Source organism: Branchiostoma floridae, chromosome 4 (assembly GCF_000003815.2).
Source record: "Branchiostoma floridae strain S238N-H82 chromosome 4, Bfl_VNyyK, whole genome shotgun sequence".
In the NCBI taxonomy this organism is placed as follows: Eukaryota; Metazoa; Chordata; class Leptocardii; order Amphioxiformes; family Branchiostomatidae; genus Branchiostoma; species Branchiostoma floridae.
The window spans coordinates 21,088,866-21,108,801 of NC_049982.1; the positions used below are offsets into that span (position 1 = coordinate 21,088,866).

Genomic DNA, 19,936 nt, shown 5'->3' on the forward strand with positions numbered 1-19,936 from the left:
AACAAAAGGCTACATGTAAAAGGCTACAAAATAATTATTCCCTGAAAATGCAATTATCACAAAAAATGAGCCATTATTTTTTGGAGTTTTATCTGGAAACCACATGATAAGAAATGGCAGTCCATACTTGTACTTCTTGCCCTTGTAGTTTTGAATCTTGGCCCTGATCTTGTCTCTGAAGAACCAGCAGAGGAAGATGCTGATGCCAGTGGCAGGGAAGATGAAGAGGAACAGGACCAGCAGCACAATCGTCAGAGTCTTGTCTCCTACAACACGGGCCAAGAAATGGATCCTTTAATTCCAACAAGTATCCTTGATAAAACAACACTGAAAACTTTTAATTTAAGTTACTGAGCTGCAACAAATCTGGAGTATCAAGGAGAAAGATTTGTTAAACTACTGTAGAATAGTATCTTTGCAAAGATCTGCTAAAGAACGAGAATTGCAGCTTGATATACATCAGGATCTATTCATCCAACTGTTTTCCTGTCTTTTTTCACAGAATCTCTATAGGATAAGAATATAACTTGCCATAACAGAGGTTGACAAAGATCAGTGACTTACATGGGGCAAGATGTAGTCATTCAGCAAGAACAATGAACACAGGAAGAAAAACACAGTAACAAAGAACACAGCAACACTACAGAAACCATGTTCTCCTGACCAGCATAGTCAAGGGAAGCATGATCTAGTGTTCAGGTGATGACTGTATTAGTGAGCACATGTGGCTCGACTTGAAGCACCCTAATATACATGTAGAATCTGCCGGGTTAGTAAACAAATGCAGGTGTAAAGTGCGTTTAAGTCAGCATGGCAAATTGGAGAACACAACATGTTAGTCACACTGCGTGGAACCACCTCTGATGAAGAAGGAAGTCTGGTGGCTGTTCTAGAAGACAACTTCTGAACTACTGTCAATAAACACAGTAATACCTAACATGGCAGGTAACAACTACTGACACTCTCTGACACCCAATGGGAATACGTCAGATGTACGGACCCAGCCATCGTGTGCAGATAGGTCAGGCGAGGCGAGGAAGCTGGTAAGGTTTGTCCCGCTTCCGATGTGACGACGAGCGGGACTGGGATTCGGGGGAAACAGTGAGCAACAGCAATCGTGTGATCAGCATGCATGAGTGGCCGGAGGTTAGAAGAAGGACAAACAGTGGGGACTGGGGAAGCGATGCCTGGCATGGTGTAACAGTGTAAAATTACTGTAGGACAAAACACAAAATATCTGTAATCAACAGCAGTAACACTTCTCTTTTTTTTGTCTTCATTTGTATATCTTTATAAAAACCTAGCCTGAAATTTCAACATGTTAAAATGGGCTATAATTTTTGACATCGCAGAAAGACATGCATACAGCCTTAATGCCATTTGAGTGTTTGCGAGCAAAAATTAATAATAAGTTCACAGCAAGTCAAACAGCCATTTCATTATTATTGATTCAAACAGAGCAAGTAGTTACCAAAGCCAGGAGGATAGAAGGGGTCATCTTTGCACAGAAACAGTCTTACCAACTTTCAGTGCACCATGTGCAGAACATATTCAATACAATACAGTCAAGGTACATGTAAGTCTATCCTAAAGTATCATGATTCTTACCAGTCCTGAAAAAATAAATATTCTAAATCCAAAACTGATCTCTTAAGGTGCTGAGGTAGCCTGAACATAATTCATCACAGTGTCTTCTTAGACTATTATTTAACTATTCTATTCGCAGCTATTACAAGGGAAGGTCAAAGGTCAAATGCTTTTTACAGACATTCAACAATTTCGTAGCAAATTTACAGAACATGTAGGCAATACAAGTCACAACACATGTGCACACATGGACATTTTATATACTATAGCTGTACAGCAAAAAAGATTTGTACATACTAACTAATCATACATGCACACCATTACAGTAGCAGCATAGTTCACCCTACATTCCTATCCCACTCTAGTTATCTTCGATTCCTTTCATCTTACTGAAAACATTCTTTTTTCCTTTTCAAAGGTCAGTTATTTAAAAAATCTATCAATATATATATAATTATACCATAAATATTAATAATATAGCTTTAAGAAAGATTTGAAAAAGCTTCCCTGAAAAGCAATGTTGTAATTTTTCTGTTCTATTATACCACTTCCAGACCCTTGAATAACAAGGCAAGGTACGTACTGTGAGTAGGCTGTACTGGGCCGCTGTCCACACTGCCGCCATGGCCGGTGATGTTACAGTAGGGCGGGGCCCAGCCAGGGTCGCAGTGACAGTGGTGGTTACTGTTGCATACCTGCCAATCAATCAGGAGAATCAACTTAGAGATGCTTCCATTGGTTCAGCCACTGCAGTGGAGCCAGAGGAGGTTTGACATACGGATAAATGTCAGGGGCAGTTTGGAGGTTATGATTAGTGATGGATGTGAAGAACCTGTGTTAAGATGAAATGAAAACTTGATGGATACCAAACAGTCTTCTATAACCGGACCCGTGTCTCTGGTTTCTTTCCTTCAATCTATAACATTCCCTTTTGTCAAATTTCATTATCATTGTTTTACTTTTGTCGTTGTCTTGCAGATAAGGTATTCTTATTGTTATTGTCGTTCTCCTTCATCTACATGTATGCTAAATAATTGGTAATCACTTCATGAGGAAAATACCACCATGTATTTTATGTTTCTAGATCACTTCCATGTTTATGTTAACAAATGTTAGAATTTTGTGTTCATTTTCCTTCAGTTTTAGCTATTACTTTAGATATTTAGGCATGTATCAACAAAAAATTATCAATGTCTACATTTAGAAAAGATGTCTACAATACATACAAAATACAAGATAGATTTTCTTAAAAGAATTTTTGGAATTCAACCTCACATCGTTTCTTGCAACAGTGATCTATTCAATTATAAGCTCAGCTACTTTTAAGGCATGATTGGGAATCATTTCTTTGGTTTGACTTTTCTAAGAAGCCATATTTACAACAGGGCAGGAGGACGGCACATATTGGTCCAGACACCACTGACACTCTGGGTTCACCTCACAGACCTGAGGAAATGGTTCACATTCAATTATCTAAAATTCTAAACACACTGCACTCAGTTACACATGGTCAAGTCATTATTACATAATGTGGAAAGCTGTGATTTGTAAGTGGCAATAGTTGAAAATGATATCACTGGTATCATCTAAAGCAAGGTTTCCACGTCCTCAATTCCAATAAAACTTTACTTACTAATAGCCTGATTTGTATATTCAATTGGTATCAATTTTTAGGATCCCTATTCTGAACTGGTTACCACCTTGGATCTTCGATCATTACAAAGTTGTACTGCTCTAATTTACAATTAATTAATAACCTACAAAAAGCTTTGGCAAAATCAGAAGTATTTTGTACTAATTATCGATTTGTCATTTTTCTTGATTTGCACTGAATATTTTACCTTCAATTTGGGTAAGTGAATTTGATGGCAAATGTTTGAGAATGAAAGTGTAACATTACATCCTCCAGAGTGATGTTACAGGTGGGGGGAATGTACCCCTGGTCACAGTGGCACATATTGTACTCGTTACACACCTGGGGGTAACATGGGATACAAGTGTGAAACCAGTGAGGTGATGTTACATACCAGAATGGCATGTCACACCTAGTATGTCGCTACACCATTTTGCATGATGTTACACAATATACAGGGTAATGTTTTAATGTTACATCCTGAACCATGATGTTTCATACTCAAGAAGTCACATTTCACCTGTTATATAAAATGTTACACCCTACTGTGTAGTGCTACCTACATTGTACACGTGGAATGAATGGAATGTAATATGATTAAAAGAGGGGTTGTGAAGAAGATTTGTTAAGGTTGCATTGATGAAAAAGGTCAGATGCAGATAACATAGATATGCATGGAAACAGATAAAATGTTAGATTTTTAAATACATCCAATAATACAGCTCCAGTGTGACTTACCCATGGCCACTACAGTTGCAGGCTTTAATACAGCTGCAGTCTGACTTACCCCATGGCCACTACAGTTGCAGGGTTTAATACAGCTCCAGTGTGACTTACCCCATGGCCACTACAGTTGCAGGGTTTAATACAGCTCCAGTATGACTTACCCCATGGCCACTACAGTTGCAGGGTTTAATGCCGATGTCCACAATCCTCATTTCCTGGCATTGCCGGTTGTAACAGATCTGTAGAGATGCAGAGAGAAAGCTTCACTTCTTTGAGAGAACATGTTACCAAAACATTGTCATACCCAAAATGGACAGTCTGCACCAAAAACCCACATCACTCAGAAACTGTGATGAAAATTGTGCCACATGTACAGTACCAAACAACAGAATGGTCATTTTTCTGTACACCAACAATCACTCAAGTCAGTTAATGCATCACATAAAAGTTTGACACACATGGCATCATAACTTCTTTAACCCAATGACACTTAGCTGGTTGTACCCAATGACAAAATACCAAGACAAGTGAAGATACTTATAATAAATAAATCATGCAACAGCTTTTAATATTTACATGACATTATCTGATATCAATGGATTATGAAGAAATTGAACAAAGAAGACAGCCTACCCACCTTGCCTTCCCCACATTTTGTCCCAGTCAGGACCAGTCCGGGATCGGGCATGTCATCTCCGAGATCGATGTACGCACCTCTGCACGTGATCATCTCCCCCTCCCATGGGATCTTACTCTCGATGGTGGCAGCATTAGAACCAATGATGGGGTACACTGTCCCACCCTGGCACTGCAGCTTTCCACACTTGATGTCACTGTAAAACAGAAAGGGTTAGTTTGAAGGGAAGAGGCACATAGAGAGCACAAATCTAATTTACAGGATGCATGTGCTTGTTATCTGTTCTTGGAAATCAGAAGAAGCTAAAAATGTACTACCACCTGTGTTACAGTATCATAAAGAAGGCAATATTTTTGATGATGGTGTTTCACTTCCATAAAAGATGCCACGGTGCAAAGGAATTATCATAGTTGATAGTGATTCAGTGCCCAGAAAAGAGCAGTGTTGTGGCTAATGGTATCTCAGCACCATGGATAGCTAGCCCAATGGTAAAGCTGATAGTGTTTCAGTACCATGAAAAGTTCATGGTATTGAGTACTTCTGATGATATATCAGTACCATGCAGAGCATTGTGCAGCTGATAGTGTTTCAGTGGATTTAAGAATAAAACAGTAGTGCAGATGGTGTTTCAGTACCATGAAAAGTGACAATGTACAGCTGATGGCATTTCAGTACAATGAAAAGTGTCACGATACAGCTGATGGTGTTTCAGTACCATGAAAAGTGCCATTATACGATGATGGCATTTCAGTACTATGAAAAGTGCCACCATACAGCTGGTGTTTCAATACCAAGAAAAGTGTCATGGAGGTGCTGATGGTGCTTCAGTACCATGAAAAGTGCCAAGATACAGCTGATGGTGTTTCAGTAGCATGAAAAGCACCACCATACAGCTGTGGTATTACCATTCATTCCACTAGAGTGTCATGGAGGTGCTGATGGAATTTCAATACCATCAAAGTGCTCAGTTACTGCTTATGGTGTTTCAGCACCATGAAAAGTGCCATAATCTGTGCAGTAGAAAACTCACATTTCAGAACATGGAATATACTGGTCGTTCTCATCCTTCCCACAGTTGCCGTACACGTCTCCTTTGGTGTTGATGAGACTGTAGCACACATCCTCTGCTACCTCTCCAGCTGTGATGACAGGACAATAAATTCTTACAATACAGTTGCCAAACATTTCCCTGCTGGAAAAATTCTAAATGGTGGTTACTCCACAAAAGTTTAAATTTCTGCTTACACTTTCAATATGTAAAGAACATGATATATCACTATGGATGCTTTCAGTTTAGCATGCAGGCTTGTTTGTATCACATAGAACTCTTACCTTCCCCCCATGTCTCCTTGCACTGTGCCTCGTGGGTCAGGCAGGCTCCATTGAAACAGTAACCCTAGTGGGGAGGGGGGTGAAGATGACATTTAGATTTCAAACAGAAATTCTGAGAAGACTTTTATGAAAGAAAATATAAAATGTTAACAATGGTATCAACCTAGTGTTGAAATACCCTTTAAGAAATCAAAACCTGAAACCTTCTGTATATTGATAGTTCAGCTAGTATGAATGCTCCCTGATGTAACACAGGATGAAAGCAAAGGACTTGTCATAAATGCACTTCTAGTAACTAAATAAAGTATGTCAGAAACCAGCATACAAGACTCACCTCCTCATACAAACAGTCATACCCATCCTGTATGAACACGTTGGGAGGACACTGCAAATGTGAAAAAAAATTGTCAGTCATTTGAACTTCTCATTTGCGTCCTTTGCCTTTCCTTATCACGTGTCCTATGCAGGATCTCTAGCAGTGAAATACAACAAATCCAAATACACAGACTTTTATACATTTGGAAACATGACAAAAGATAGACACTACTGAAAATCTTGAAACTTTTGTGGTGGTAAAATAGCCATTATACTATTCATGAATTTATAGTACCAACAGAATCAGGTCCTTATGCATGGTACAATGTAGACAATAAGTGCACTTACATGTGGGGAGGTTCCTGTGCAGTACTCGGGAAGGTCACAATCTCCAAGGTCGTCCCTACAGAGGGTTCCTGCTGACACCAGCTGACAGCCCTCGCAGCACAGCCCAATGGCACAGGTGGCGTTCTCATGTAGGGTACAGGTGCTAGGGTCACAGCATGGGCTAGTACACTCCTGCAGGGGGGGTCCAATCAGTTAGAGTACATGTATATACATGCATGTAGTTTGATGCCTGGCCACAAAATGGTGACTCAATTGGGACTTTCAGTGATTATTTGATTTCTAGCTGTACATAGTTATTGCTTTATCAATTGTATGCAATGTTTGTTCTCATGTTTTAAATGATTACAGCAGCAAGAGCAGTAAATCAGTCATCAATGACAACAAATTATAATTGAAGACAATCCATAAAAGTTTTCAGATTGTGGGGGACAGATGTGCAACCTACATCCACGGTCCCGCAGTCGCAATCCTCTCCCTCCTCCAGGTAGCCGTTCCCGCACACGGGACCGCCGTACAGCTGGTCAGGGTCGGGCAGGTTGTACAAGCACGCTCCCACGCCCTTCAGCAGGGCGTTCTGCAGGTCTGTAGAGCTACAGGAGGAGAACACTGCTGCCGGCTGGGACCTGCACATAAGCAACACTCATCAGGGGATAAAGTACTAGGTACATCCTATCACACATTCAGGACTGGCCCATGACTTTGTGCCACTCTCTAACCAAGGTGATCCTGAATGTTTGAGGGTGGGTTCCTGAAACTACTTTGACTTTTCAATTTTTATAATCTGCTGGACAGGTGCGGATGACTAAGACCAGTGGGCTACCGACTCTTAACCACAGATGACCATAAGTAAATCCAAACCATGGTCTGAAGAAGGTGAGTAGTCCCTGGTTGACTGTGTGTGATGGGCTTTACAGTGCAAACCAATGCTCCTGTTCTGGTAATATGCAATCTAATGTAAATTTTGTCCGTATTATCATAGCCCCAGAAGTTTTGTCCATCAATGGCAACACTAGCTAGAGGCCCTGGAAAAGACATAGAAGTTTCTTGCTGACTTCATTAAAATAGATCAGTTTACTGCCTTTATGAGGCATGCCCACCCACCCTGCTGCAGGTTCCATCACACAGCCCCCCTCCTGGTAGCTGGCGCTACAAGCGCAGCCGCGGTCGCTCGTGTCGTGGTTCATGCCCAGGTTGTGACCCATCTCATGTGCCATCGTGGACGCCACAGCTGCCGCATGGATCCCATGGTCCTGTGGGATCAGAGGAAAGTTAGGACATGTCCACATTTCTAACTCTACACCTGATGCATTTTGGAGTATTTCTTTTCTGTTAATATGTGAAGGGCAACCACTGAATTTAACTCGGGACACAAATATATACAAAGCAAATTTTTTGTAAGTGTAGTAAAATCACAATCTGGTATAAAATACAAAAACCATCCTTAGGTGCACCAAGTGTCCTTGAAGCTCTTACATGATAGATGACTACTTCTTCAAGGTATTGTGTACATTATGATTAATATGAAACAAAACTTCATTAATCCAATATGACCCCACCCTGTGCCCTATGACCTACCTTATCAATACTGAGTCTGTGACCTATGACCTACCTCATCCACACCCCCGGACCTGCCGGAGGAACACATGCTGGAGAGGGGGGCCATGCCCACTGTGCTGCCCTGGAAGGTGATGCCTCTGTCAACAAACAGAAAACACTCCAGTTTTAGACACCAGTCAGAGAAACAAACAAACATACTATGTACAAATGTATATACAAAAATTGTTGAGTCAAACTTCAATTGATCAATTCAAGAGTTTTAATCATTCTTTTGAGAACTTGTTCAAACCTGTCAAATCCTGCTATCTGTAATACATTCTGAACATAAGTGTTGAAAATTATAAAAGATAATGCATAAAGTGGCGCTACATTCAAAGGATACTCCTTCTGAAACATCATTGTTGACTCGTAGTGCCTGAAGCAAATCTAATTAAAAGTAGAACGTTTTGCTTCCAAATGACTGGAGAAATTCTGGATGGCAAATTATCGACACATTGTCCACATGTAACTCACATATTCTTTATTACACAAGCCATAGGTGTAGCCATTGCAAGTCACATTTTGAAAAAATTTTTAAGCAAGAATGACTGTTAAGGAAGACAGAGGAAAGTAACTGACGTGATGAGCTGTGCGTTGTCGTTGTCAGGGTTGTCCGGCAGAAGGTTGTCCCGGCGCCAGTCCAGGAACCTGTACATGGTTTCAGAGGCGACAGCGGTGACGTCGATGGGGTTCCCACTGGTCCACACCTCAATACCCATCAGTGCCACCCGCATGTTGATGGTCTTGTAGATCTGGACAATTTAACAATCAAGTCAACGGTGTCTATCTTAGAATAGACTTTGATATTTGACAAAAGGAAACATATGGCTTTTTATTGATTCTGATGATATGGACCAAACACTTGGATATCACCTTATTACAACTGGGCTAAATGTAGTAAAATTTGATCACAGAATATGTAGCTTGGGGCAAAATCTCTCTAAATCTTTTTACACAATTTGTTAAGAAACTATTGTATCGAGATATATATTAATCTAATCGAAAACCTGAAAACCCTTAAAAAAATGTTCACACTACAATATACCGCTGGCTTTGCCAAGTTTACCAGAGTTTTGTGCTCTCAGAATATTGTTTTATTTTTGTTCGCTGAGAATTATACAACATATTAAGATACCCTATATGTTCAAAGAAAAATAGAGATATTGGAACGATCCTTACCGAGTCAGCGATGTTAGCAGCTTCCTGTAGTCTGTCCAGCACTGCCTGCCTGTTACTCTCATACTTCTGGTACTGAAGGGGGATACATCATAGTCAGGAATAGATCTGCAGCACTTACATTCTGGACCACAGAGCTTGATTAATATAAGGGGTGTGAGTCCTGCCATCTAGTGGAGTTACAGTTCCTGGAGAGGGGCTTTGTAAACCATTTCTAGTTCCTAGAGAGGGACGTTGTAAAGCATTTCTCCAATGCCTTAAGAGGAGTTTAAGATTGAGCACATCTAAGTACCCTCAACACTTTGCAGAAAATAAAAGTGGTATCTGACACCCTAACCGTTCCCACAGAAGCTGAATTAACCAAGTCTACACACAGACCCAGTGTGTTGCATTAGGTCATAATTTACCTTTTACGTGATTTGGATTCATTACTAAGCTACATTTTCACTTGCAAGTTTGTAGATGACACACAACGAACCTCCATGTTGTCTGCAACCATGATGAGCTCCACATACTTGGTCTCTGCCCTGGACTCCATCGCCTGCCTCCGCATCTGGAACAACAACACAAACAAACACCTGTCAAACTCCAGAACTGGTTTCAACAACAACTTCGCAAACATGGCAATTTTAAATCAAATTAAGAACCATGGAAAGCATGCAAATAAAACATTGTTGCTAGAACTCTAGATGATTGTCAAAATGGTGTGAACTTATGAAGGAATAATGATAAGACATAAATACATATATGATTAATAAAGAAAAGTAAGAAAATTAATTTGGCTTTGTGAATGAAGATAAAGAACTATGTATACATGCCACGAATTACAATAAGGGAACAGAAAGTTGAAAAATAAAGAAGTGCAAATAAAGATGTAAAGTTGAAATTAGTGACAATTTGTGTCCTTCCTCTTTTACTTACCCTTACGTTCTCTACTCTTTTTTTCTCTGTAGCAAAGTCAATTTCTACTGGTTCGGGCACACTGTCCTGTCCTGAGGGCAAAAACATCAGCACATTTACGCATTTGTACAGTCATATATTCAGTTTGAGTCACAGCTCTTTTTATAACGTTACAGTAGTTATTCTCTCAATTACATGTAGCCCACCCCTCTGGATAAAACTCAACAAAACACTATAAAACATGCCAATGTTGACTCTTATCACACCAATGCATAAAAAAAGAAGATACTTTATGGCACAAACAACATTCTTGGAATATGTCCTGTCATACATGTCACAATATTGTTATTAATAATTCAACATTCAGACCTATTAATCCATTGGCATAAGATATATGTTTCCCTCTGCTGTGTCTTACTTCTCAAACAACTTCAACAGAATGAAAACATAACCTTGTCCTGACTCAAAGTGGAGAAAAAAATCATCCTGAAAATGAACTCAACTATCTGTTGAATCCTACATTATCTATAACATTGTGACAGCTAGTGCTATGTCCTTGTGTTGTGCATCTATGTAGATATTTAGGAGGGTTGACCAGTGGAATTTTTGCTGGAGGACATTCCCTTATCTTCTCCATCTAAAACATGCGGCCTTGTCACTACTTTGTGTGATTGATGGTGCAATAACCAATTAGAAAGCACATTAGCTAAATGAGGGTAGCTTCTGAGTGAGACCAGTTAGCTGAATGTTTCTGTACTGTATGTTGTAAAATAGAATTCTATTGACCATGTACAGTCATACAAATATAAGCCTGAAACTTGATATTAGGAGAATTCTTATGCACAATTTGCTCAATCAAAATCAGACTGATAAAAAAAATTTAATATATTGTGTGAGGGTTTCTATGTTTGGCATGTATTCCATTTGAAAGGTTCCAAAAGTGTCAAAGAACAAAAAACAGTCAGCCAAGAAGAACTCCAAGAAGAACTCCATTCATTTGTTTTTTTCTGAGCCAAGATTACAATGTCTTTTCTTTTCTGCAGTTATGGCCTAAATCACCAGATGGCATACTTAGAGCAGTTGGCATACATTATGTACAACTGTACTTACTGTATATACTTAGTACTTCGATAGAAACTTAGAACTCACCACAGAATCTCCTGGGCATGTTGATATCTGTGGTTCTGTACATGATATGTTGTTCTGTTGAGTTCTGCAGGGGTTCGATGTAGAACGTCTGGTTAGCCAGGTGGACCACCCCACTGGAACATGTAGTAAGAACAGTTCATGATCATGGTGTAAAAAAACAGCATAGTCAGTATAGTATTAGGTGCCACAACTGCTATGATGAGAGATGCTGTTGCTGAACAATGTTATGCAGTGGGGACTGGTAAAGAGGTCGTCATGCAGGATGTACATGTATTAGGGCTGGAAGGCAAGTCTTAACTTGTGACTTAATGGCAACAGTGGGCCAGGTTTGAGTTAAAAATGTAATGTTCCTGCTCCAAATCTCTCAAAGCTACATGTAGATGCTTCTAACTACCATAAAGAGGAGATAAACCCAAACTAAACAGGACTTAAGTTTAAAGTTTTTTTTGCTTCTACTTGAAAGTTTTATTGCCACTGTCCCATTGGATGGTCATTCAGCACCATGGCAACCTCACCTGAGCCCGTTACACGTGCTGAGCGCCACCGTCGACCCTTCCTCCCCGCGCACTGTACCGTGGTAATGGCAGTGGTTCTGCAGGAGGGGGAAATGAAAACATTGAAAACACTAAATACATATCTGATTCCTCTTCTTTGTCCTTTGAAACTTCTTACATAAGAAATGTTTCACTTCCATAGTTTCTGTCCTCACTTTTTGTTATGACTATGAGATCGGTTTTAGTCATCATATGATTACTGTGAACCCTTTAAACAGTAATGAAAATGTGTTGTAAAATCATCCTATCACAAAACAAGCCAAAATTAGATGTTGTCACTCATCAACATCGCTTTTATATAATCTAAAACATGTAAGAAGTCCTGTGACTTCTGTAAAAAGTCCTGCAACTCTCCTGTACGGTCCTTACCTGTCGACTGGGCCGTTCTACCACAGGTGTGCCATCAGGCAGGTAATATTTCTCAAAGTACTGCTTCCCAAACAGGTTCCTGGAACAGGTTTTTCATCACGTTAGCGTATTTATACATGTTGCATTGTCATGGAGTCATGGAAAACCTGTTATGTAATGATAGCACCAAAAATATCATATATTAATAATGATTTTGGCTAATGTGATACCGAATCCTTTTCTCACCTGTTTAATCTGACATCTAACGTTAGCGCCATGTTGAACCCTTTGACCTTGAAGACACCTTGTAACACATGACCACGCTGAAGGGAAAGAAAACATCTTAAGTCAAATTAAATACTTTATCTGTAACAAAATGTAGTTTGACAGTTACAATTGAAAATGACTACATCAATAAATTCCATTTCTACCATTTACAGATCAATAACTGACATGAATGATATATTTTCACAAATTTTGAAAACAGTGTGCACTTTTTTCACGTTGCATGATTGTTTGTATCTTGAGCCTTGATATGCATCAATTCATGAAAGTGTGACTGCTACTACTGTTTAAAAAAAAAAGTTCATTTTGAAAGGATTCTCTTTATAACAAAGGCTGTACTGTAGGAGTTCTTAATGGGTCAGGCAGTGTAAGAGTTTGTGTACATTAGCATTAACAGCTGAAAGCTGAGTACATATACATGCTTCATCACTAATACCAACCCAAAATGGCCTCTGACCTAAAAATCTTCATCACAATTGACCACTGAATAGAATAATAATTCCAAAGCATCCCAAATACAAACTATCTGCATGTGAATGGAAGTCTTAAAGCTCTGTATTGTGCATCTTGCCTAGTATATAAGCTAAACTAATAAAAACATTGCTTACTCCAATCTAGGTGATTATACACTGGCCTTACGAGCAGCCTTGCCTATTGTGTAGGGGAGAGCATGATTCATTTTGAAGTGAGCTACAGATATCGTCAACTCTCTCTCTTGAGTAATGCGTGACAAGAAGGGGGGATGAGGATACAGCAATACCCAGGGGGACTGTCATTCACTGGGTTTGTGACGTGATCACTTGACCTTCAGAGGAGAAGGGAGGGATTTTAAGAACTTATGCGGAAACAGTTTCATCAATTAAAGATGAGCCTGAAGTGCACGGTTCTGTGTGTGAGAAATGTCGTGTGCGTGGTGTTTGTTGCATGGTTACCATTCAGACTGACAAGCACATCCAAACACTTGATTTACAGTAACTGTTGCCCTTACCCAGGTTTGGAAATTTTCTAACTTGTAGATTCACAGATAGACAGAGAAAAGATAAAACGAGTCTACAGCTTTCATCTAAAAGTATACAATGTATCATACCGTGGCAGGCTTATACTAGTAATTTTCCTCTGACTTAGTTGAAATGGCAGCAGATGAAAAGGAAAAGCCAATTATGCCCATGTCACTGCCCCTTTTTATCATGTCGTAAGTGAGCTTTGGTCAATTTTCCATTGTGATGCTCACACCCCTGTTCACCTTGCAAGGACAAAGTGTTTTTTGCGCATTAGGACTGGTTGGACAACTTTACCCACAGGGGAGAGACCCCCACACAATAAGGCCAAGATGAGAGTGCCAATCTGCTGTTTTCATCAAAGTCAATTATGGGCTTTTCAACAACAGCAGAAGTTCTTTGTCATGATTCTCTCAGTTTCCCTAACACCCTGTAAGTAAGCATTTTCTTCCTCTATTGATGCGACAAAATCCCCGGTGGCTTACTGCACTACAAGGGAAAGTCTTGCCTGACCTACCAAAGGCTTGAACAGGTGGTCTTGAGCAACAAAGGGTTTAATCTGTATTTTGTTCGATGGAAGGTCTCATACGGCATTCCTGTCAATCAATGATTTTCCGCAGCATTCCTTGCCATTGATGATAACATAATGAGTTTTGTTAGAAAGCGTGGCAGCTCCGGGGCAAGGACGGTCCAGTGTTGTGTCTGTCTGGTCATTCGTGCAAATTCCAGAATAACCGTTCTGATTACTCAGTCAGCAACCAAACACGACGGTGGCAAGGCTGTTGCGTGTTTTCTTGACGAGTCATGGGAATAATATAGGAGAGCAGTGTCAGTACCTGTACTTTTCAGGTCTTTCCACAACTTAATTCATTTTTACTTCAACCTCAAAAATCTGTTTTTCAAAGCAAACAAAAAGTCATAACTGAAATTGCTGGTCATTCCATAGCAAGAAGAATATCAACAAGAAATAGGGGAGACAGGGTATATGATGGATGAATGAAAAAGGTGCTTTGTGTTTAAGAGTGAGATACATTGTGTAGCCAGTTTTTTAACCTATAATTTACAACACATAAATTTCTTTTCTACAAAAAGGACTGCTTTTATGTGTTTTTTACAGCCAAATAATTGGTTTGATGCTGTTGAACCGGCTATTGGGGTACATTCCTGCATATCAGGGTATATGTTCTGAAGTGTTACCAGAAAATTTCACCTTTATTTTATGTTGTATTGTTGGTCTGCTTTGCATACATCTACATCAAACAACTTAACACTCACTCCAGGTAAAAAAAAAGGATTTTTATCCGATGGTCGGTAGTGATCAATGGCATCCTTACGCAGGTCATAGCGTGATCCAATTTGTCTTCAACGAACATATGCTGTATTATGTCCATAAAAATATTACGTTGCGTGCCAATGCGCCACTAATTTTTTGCCTCATACTGACACGCCGATCACGCAGTGTAAGCGGAGCCTTTCTTCTTTGCGAGCAGTTGGTGGAAGACGTGCCAATCAAAAACAATTTTCTACCTGGCAGAACAACCAACATGGCAACTGACCTAAGGGTTCGGCAAAACATGATGTTGCCATAGTTAGGCAGACACAATGCCATACCAGCAAGTTTTTTGTCTATGGCTGTCTTCTATGCAGCAAAACCAGTGGGTGTATGGTTCAAGGGAAGAGAATGTTCCCTTTTGACCTCTGAACACCTGACAAGGTAGCATTGTAAAGGCTGTGCAGTCACATCTTACTGTTATAAAATCTTGTCACATGCTTCTGCCCTCCTCTACATCTGTTTGTGAAAAGGAAAACTTTGTCATGGGACTGTCTGTTCCAACATTTTTGTCTTCTCAGTTTCTGCTTGTCCATAGCGAAGCGTGCAGAGAATACTAGTACCAGTACCTATAAGTCCTGATAAATAAGATGCCATCACTTTCCTGTTGGCGTAGCAACTGATCATGACCTTATAAGGAGATGTGCTGCACGACTTCCCCTTCCTTACGAGCGGTGTTATCATTATACTGGAAGGGGAGGCAAAAGAGGAAGCTGCAGTCACTTCAGGATCCTGAATTAGAGCCACAAATCAACATTTATCTCTCATGTTACTGCTCCAAAATGTCACGCCTAATGCTGACAGTTGATACAAAGTACATTTTATTTTTTAACTAATTCCTGCTGATTCTTTTATCTTTAGCTCCAACCATTTATTTGTCGACTTCGATAAATGCAAAACTTTGCACCATTAACATTGAAGTCACCAGGGAGTGTTCCCTTTTGGCCTTGGAAGACATTTTGATGAAGAAACAAATACAGAAATCAACACTTGTATTCCAAAACTGTGTAAGTTGAGAAATGAAAAGGAATGACACAAATTAAAGAGAAACTACACGTAAGACAATTACAGGAAATGTGACCATGTTCTAACTCTGGATGTGGGATTAGTCTTCCCTTGACATTGAGGTCATGTCACCTCAACTTCCGTCTACAAAAGGGCAAATGCTTCCATTTTGTGACTTTTGTATTCATTAGGAAGAACACTTCCAGGTAGGACTAGACCACCCACTTCTATTTGTAATGCTGTGATGGAAGATTACGAATGAAATGACTACATGACATAGTCAAGTCAGATTTAAGTTATGGTGGCTGCTTGTATTAAATCTATATGTCCAAATTCTACCATATGTACTTTCAAAAACTTAGAGAAATAGGACTTAAGACAGACTGGCCTCACAATGTAGAGAAGCAGGTCCTAACACTGGATTCCAATTTCTGTCATTTACCTTGCTAGATGCAGATTTATTTGAACTCCAACAATAGAAGTATAGATTTTGTCTCTGTGAGAAATCCAAGACGGGCATTAAACAGCCATGAAACAAAGACGTCAATTTTCAAAGACCATGGCCGGAAGCACAATGGAACAAAGTTATGATGAATCCATAGCTAACATGAGAATGTCAAATGTTTCTTGCATAACACGAGGACCTGGTCGTAAAACTGTCCGAGTCATGATGGGCTGACAATGTTGGAGAACCACATCTTGTCTGTATCAAAAGACTTTTGTATAGCTACTGACAAGGTTTGTTTTATGAAATGTGGATGAAAGTTAATACAACTTGACATTGTACTACCCGGGTAGTACATGTACATGTACATGTTATGTGTCAGTTATTTGCAGAATTCAGGCACTCCATAGACAAGAAAATAGCCTTTCATAGGACAAAATTAAGGATATGTTGGTTAGCTACAGTATATGTAGAGACACTTTAGGGTCGGCTTTACACATACCACCAGGAAGTACTAGTATTACACTGGACACCCTTCGCACTTGGGATTGCAGTCGTATGATCATCAAATTCCTCTTTAAGTCCCAGTCAGGGACATACATCATACAATGTATCTGCAATAGCATACCCATTAATAATAGCACATACAGCAACTGCAGGTAAATCATAGGTACAATCAGCCATCCCCAAGTTTATGCAATGTTCAAAATTCTACAGTGCCATATGATTTTCACTCGTGTCTCTTCTGAATAGCCGCCTCAACACTTTTGTGATTCTTGCTACAATTTACCTGCAAGTGACTTAGGTACGCTCACCTAACCCCACTGTACAATGATCTACGGCATTTGTGACCACGACTTTATATGCTCAAACTATTGCGCCTGATTCTTCCCAAACATACAACGTGCGGCACTATTACTGTGCATGACATCACCATTGCAGGTAAATAATGCGATGCATGTGACCAGGGCTTTAAACAGCAGGTGACGCTGTCCCAGTATTGCCAGTCACCACATCCCAAAATTTGACATGTAAAGTGATCCCTTGACTTTTGGCTCCTTTTATCTCAGAGGAAGTTGTTTGGGTGTTAACTTACAACACAGCACCTGTATGTATTGTATGTGACACACATTTCCCAACAAGATTACGGCAGGGGACCAACTCGAGACCAATCAAGTTAAAATTCTGCTTTAGGATCTATCACATCTCAGCTCTGAACTAGAAAGGAATGAACAAAGAGAATTTGTCCAAAAGAGCAATTTTTAAAATCATTCTTGGAAGTTTTGATCACTCAATGTGTACATTTAAATCAAAAGAGAATTTTGTCATGAAAAATGCTTTTGTTTTGTTAATATTTAAGGTTACGTGCAACCTACTATCACCTGCGCATGCTTATGACAGAAGCCGGTTAAAGACCAGTCATACCGGTTAACCGATATCAATAATTCCACAGCAGGGGGGATAGCTCATGGCCATACATGTTCTGACAGTCACATCTATTAAGTGCTTAGATGGGTTGATGACCCTTCTTTGCAAGATGCACAAATTACTGCCTATATTGAATCTGTTGTTGTATTTGACAGATTTACTATCTAGTACATGTAACCATGGTAAACAATGGAGCCGTTGCGCCATAGGCGTCCTTGTTGTATCCTCGTACGTGTAACTACAGCATCTGACAATGGCTATAAATATCCGCTGAGGGGATCTTTCCAGTCCATCTTACTTATCTTTTCAGTATTCTTAGACGTGTTTAGCACATGTCCATGAAAGAAACACATTATACCGGTAGAGTCAGTAAAAAGCATGTAACTAAAAGCATGCTAATAGTTACACCTTTAGCGAATGTTCGTTGGCTGACGCGGTCAGTGAACTCTGTATGACCTCCGAATGCCCTTGCTATGAACCATACAGTGTTGCTATGCAGCCTCATCACATGTCTTTATACTTCATTGTCATCAAAGTCATGTAATTATACATCTAATATAGAATAGTATATGATTTAGAGTACCTCCCCTAAAAGGTTTATTGTTTTGTTTTGTTTGTTTTGTTCCTTTAAGTATCATAAGTTATTCTTTGAAACCTTAAGCAGCTGCAAATTTTCACAAAGAGTAAATTTTCACTAATAGACAATTGTCAGGCTTTGTCTAATATTTCAACCACTAAAGAAAAAGATTTCAATAGGAAAATGTATGTCCATATAAAATAAAATGGTGTCTGTTCAAATTGCAAAAGTTTCAGTACAGTTAGAAGTTTAGCATTGAACAATAGCTTCCATTGACTCAGACTGTGAATATTTAATTACAAGAGCCTTAGGATCGGATAACCTGTCCTTCAACTGTGTTGCTGCATCTTTAAGAAATTTATGACTTTATTGTCAACAAATTTACGATCAATAATATTCAAAAGGGAAACAACACATAGCTTTGATGATCTTCTCTAACAGAGACATTTATTTGGATTTCATGCCAATAACCAACAAAGAAAGAAAGAAAAGATGGTCCATAATTGTGTCGTAGCACCATTATAATGTCAAGGCTTCAACCTTCTTGCTGATAAGTGGCCTTTGGGCACCACAAATATTGGCCGCAGGTTAAGGAAGCAGGGAGAAGATTAAGTCAGAAGGGCAACCAAAATCAATGATTGCTTCAGCTCATCATTCTACAACCTTTTTCAAAGTAGATGCATGTGGTACGAGCAACAAATATAACGATGTCAGATGATACCTAAATCCTTGATGGCAGAAAATTTAATTGAAAGCTAATGAATTATTATGAACAAAAGTACCCAATCACAATCATTCAGTTTGCCCAATTAATGACGAAAATACACTGAGCATTCTGTAAGGACTCAGCAATAGTGTGCATTGAGAGGGTACATTTAGGTGGTATTGTCTGCTGAAACATTTATTGTTTTATTACTGAAAACATGGCGCAACAGATTCTCAAGATGTTCATTCCTGTCAGGACAGGACTGATGTAAAACGCTGCGTGGCGCAACAGCTACACACCAGTTTTCATGCATAGGACATAATCATATGTTTCTATGTCTCTGACAAAGGGCTTTTACGAAGTGATGAAAGTCTCGCCTCGTTGCCAGAAATACCGGTCGCGATATGCGCTAGCCAACTACGCCGAAGGATAAGCTTGGTCGGGATAGCTGTTGAGAGTTGTCCCACTGTCAGAGTTGGCCGGGTATCTGATATTTATAGAAAGACAGTAAGAAATGCGTACCAAACGTGGCAGCAGGACCATACAACTGAAGTCGGATTCCGAAGTAATGTAGCCTGTAGTGCTAGGGTATGGAGTGAAAGTCTTGATCTATAAGGACAGATGTAGGTCAGATGCAAACTCCTACAGAAGGTGAGATGAAAACGGTAAATTTAATCGCATCAAAATCACACATTGAATAAATGCATATAATGTTCACAACCTAAATTTGATTTCAAAAGTGGGGATGCTATGTGTGTAGTGTCAGTCCTCACTAGAAATCTTTGCAGGGTGGCAAAATGGTTAAAACATTCTCATTAAGGTTACAAAGTGCTTGTATAAAGGACTGGTGATAAAAGACAC

At 39.5% G+C, this 19,936-nt stretch overlaps 1 protein-coding gene across 4 annotated transcripts in view; it reads right to left on the minus strand.

Annotated features, from left to right (window-relative positions):
- Positions 1-19,936, minus strand: part of LOC118412901 (disintegrin and metalloproteinase domain-containing protein 12-like) — a 48,328-nt gene that overhangs the window by 3,361 nt on the left and 25,031 nt on the right. The window contains exons 3-24 of one of the 4 annotated variants that reach the window (XM_035815960.1): positions 12,548-12,624; positions 12,323-12,401; positions 11,915-11,991; positions 11,400-11,512; positions 10,272-10,342; positions 9,829-9,903; positions 9,354-9,425; positions 8,754-8,926; positions 8,188-8,272; positions 7,680-7,828; positions 7,024-7,201; positions 6,579-6,749; positions 6,250-6,300; positions 5,916-5,979; positions 5,614-5,722; positions 4,584-4,779; positions 4,108-4,185; positions 3,488-3,562; positions 2,968-3,033; positions 2,171-2,282; positions 1,001-1,082; positions 128-266 (exon numbers count right to left, since the gene is read on the minus strand). In XM_035815960.1, the coding sequence (XP_035671853.1) occupies positions 128-266; positions 1,001-1,082; positions 2,171-2,282; positions 2,968-3,033; positions 3,488-3,562; positions 4,108-4,185; positions 4,584-4,779; positions 5,614-5,722; positions 5,916-5,979; positions 6,250-6,300; positions 6,579-6,749; positions 7,024-7,201; positions 7,680-7,828; positions 8,188-8,272; positions 8,754-8,926; positions 9,354-9,425; positions 9,829-9,903; positions 10,272-10,342; positions 11,400-11,512; positions 11,915-11,991; positions 12,323-12,401; positions 12,548-12,624 (2,292 nt within the window). Of the gene's footprint in view, positions 1-127; positions 267-933; positions 1,083-2,170; positions 2,283-2,967; positions 3,034-3,487; positions 3,563-4,107; positions 4,186-4,583; positions 4,780-5,613; positions 5,723-5,915; positions 5,980-6,249; positions 6,301-6,578; positions 6,750-7,023; positions 7,202-7,679; positions 7,829-8,187; positions 8,273-8,753; positions 8,927-9,353; positions 9,426-9,828; positions 9,904-10,271; positions 10,343-11,399; positions 11,513-11,914; positions 11,992-12,322; positions 12,402-12,547; positions 12,625-19,936 lie in introns of those variants that run through there. The other 3 variants (XM_035815961.1, XM_035815958.1, XM_035815959.1) reach the window with 3 other exon arrangements.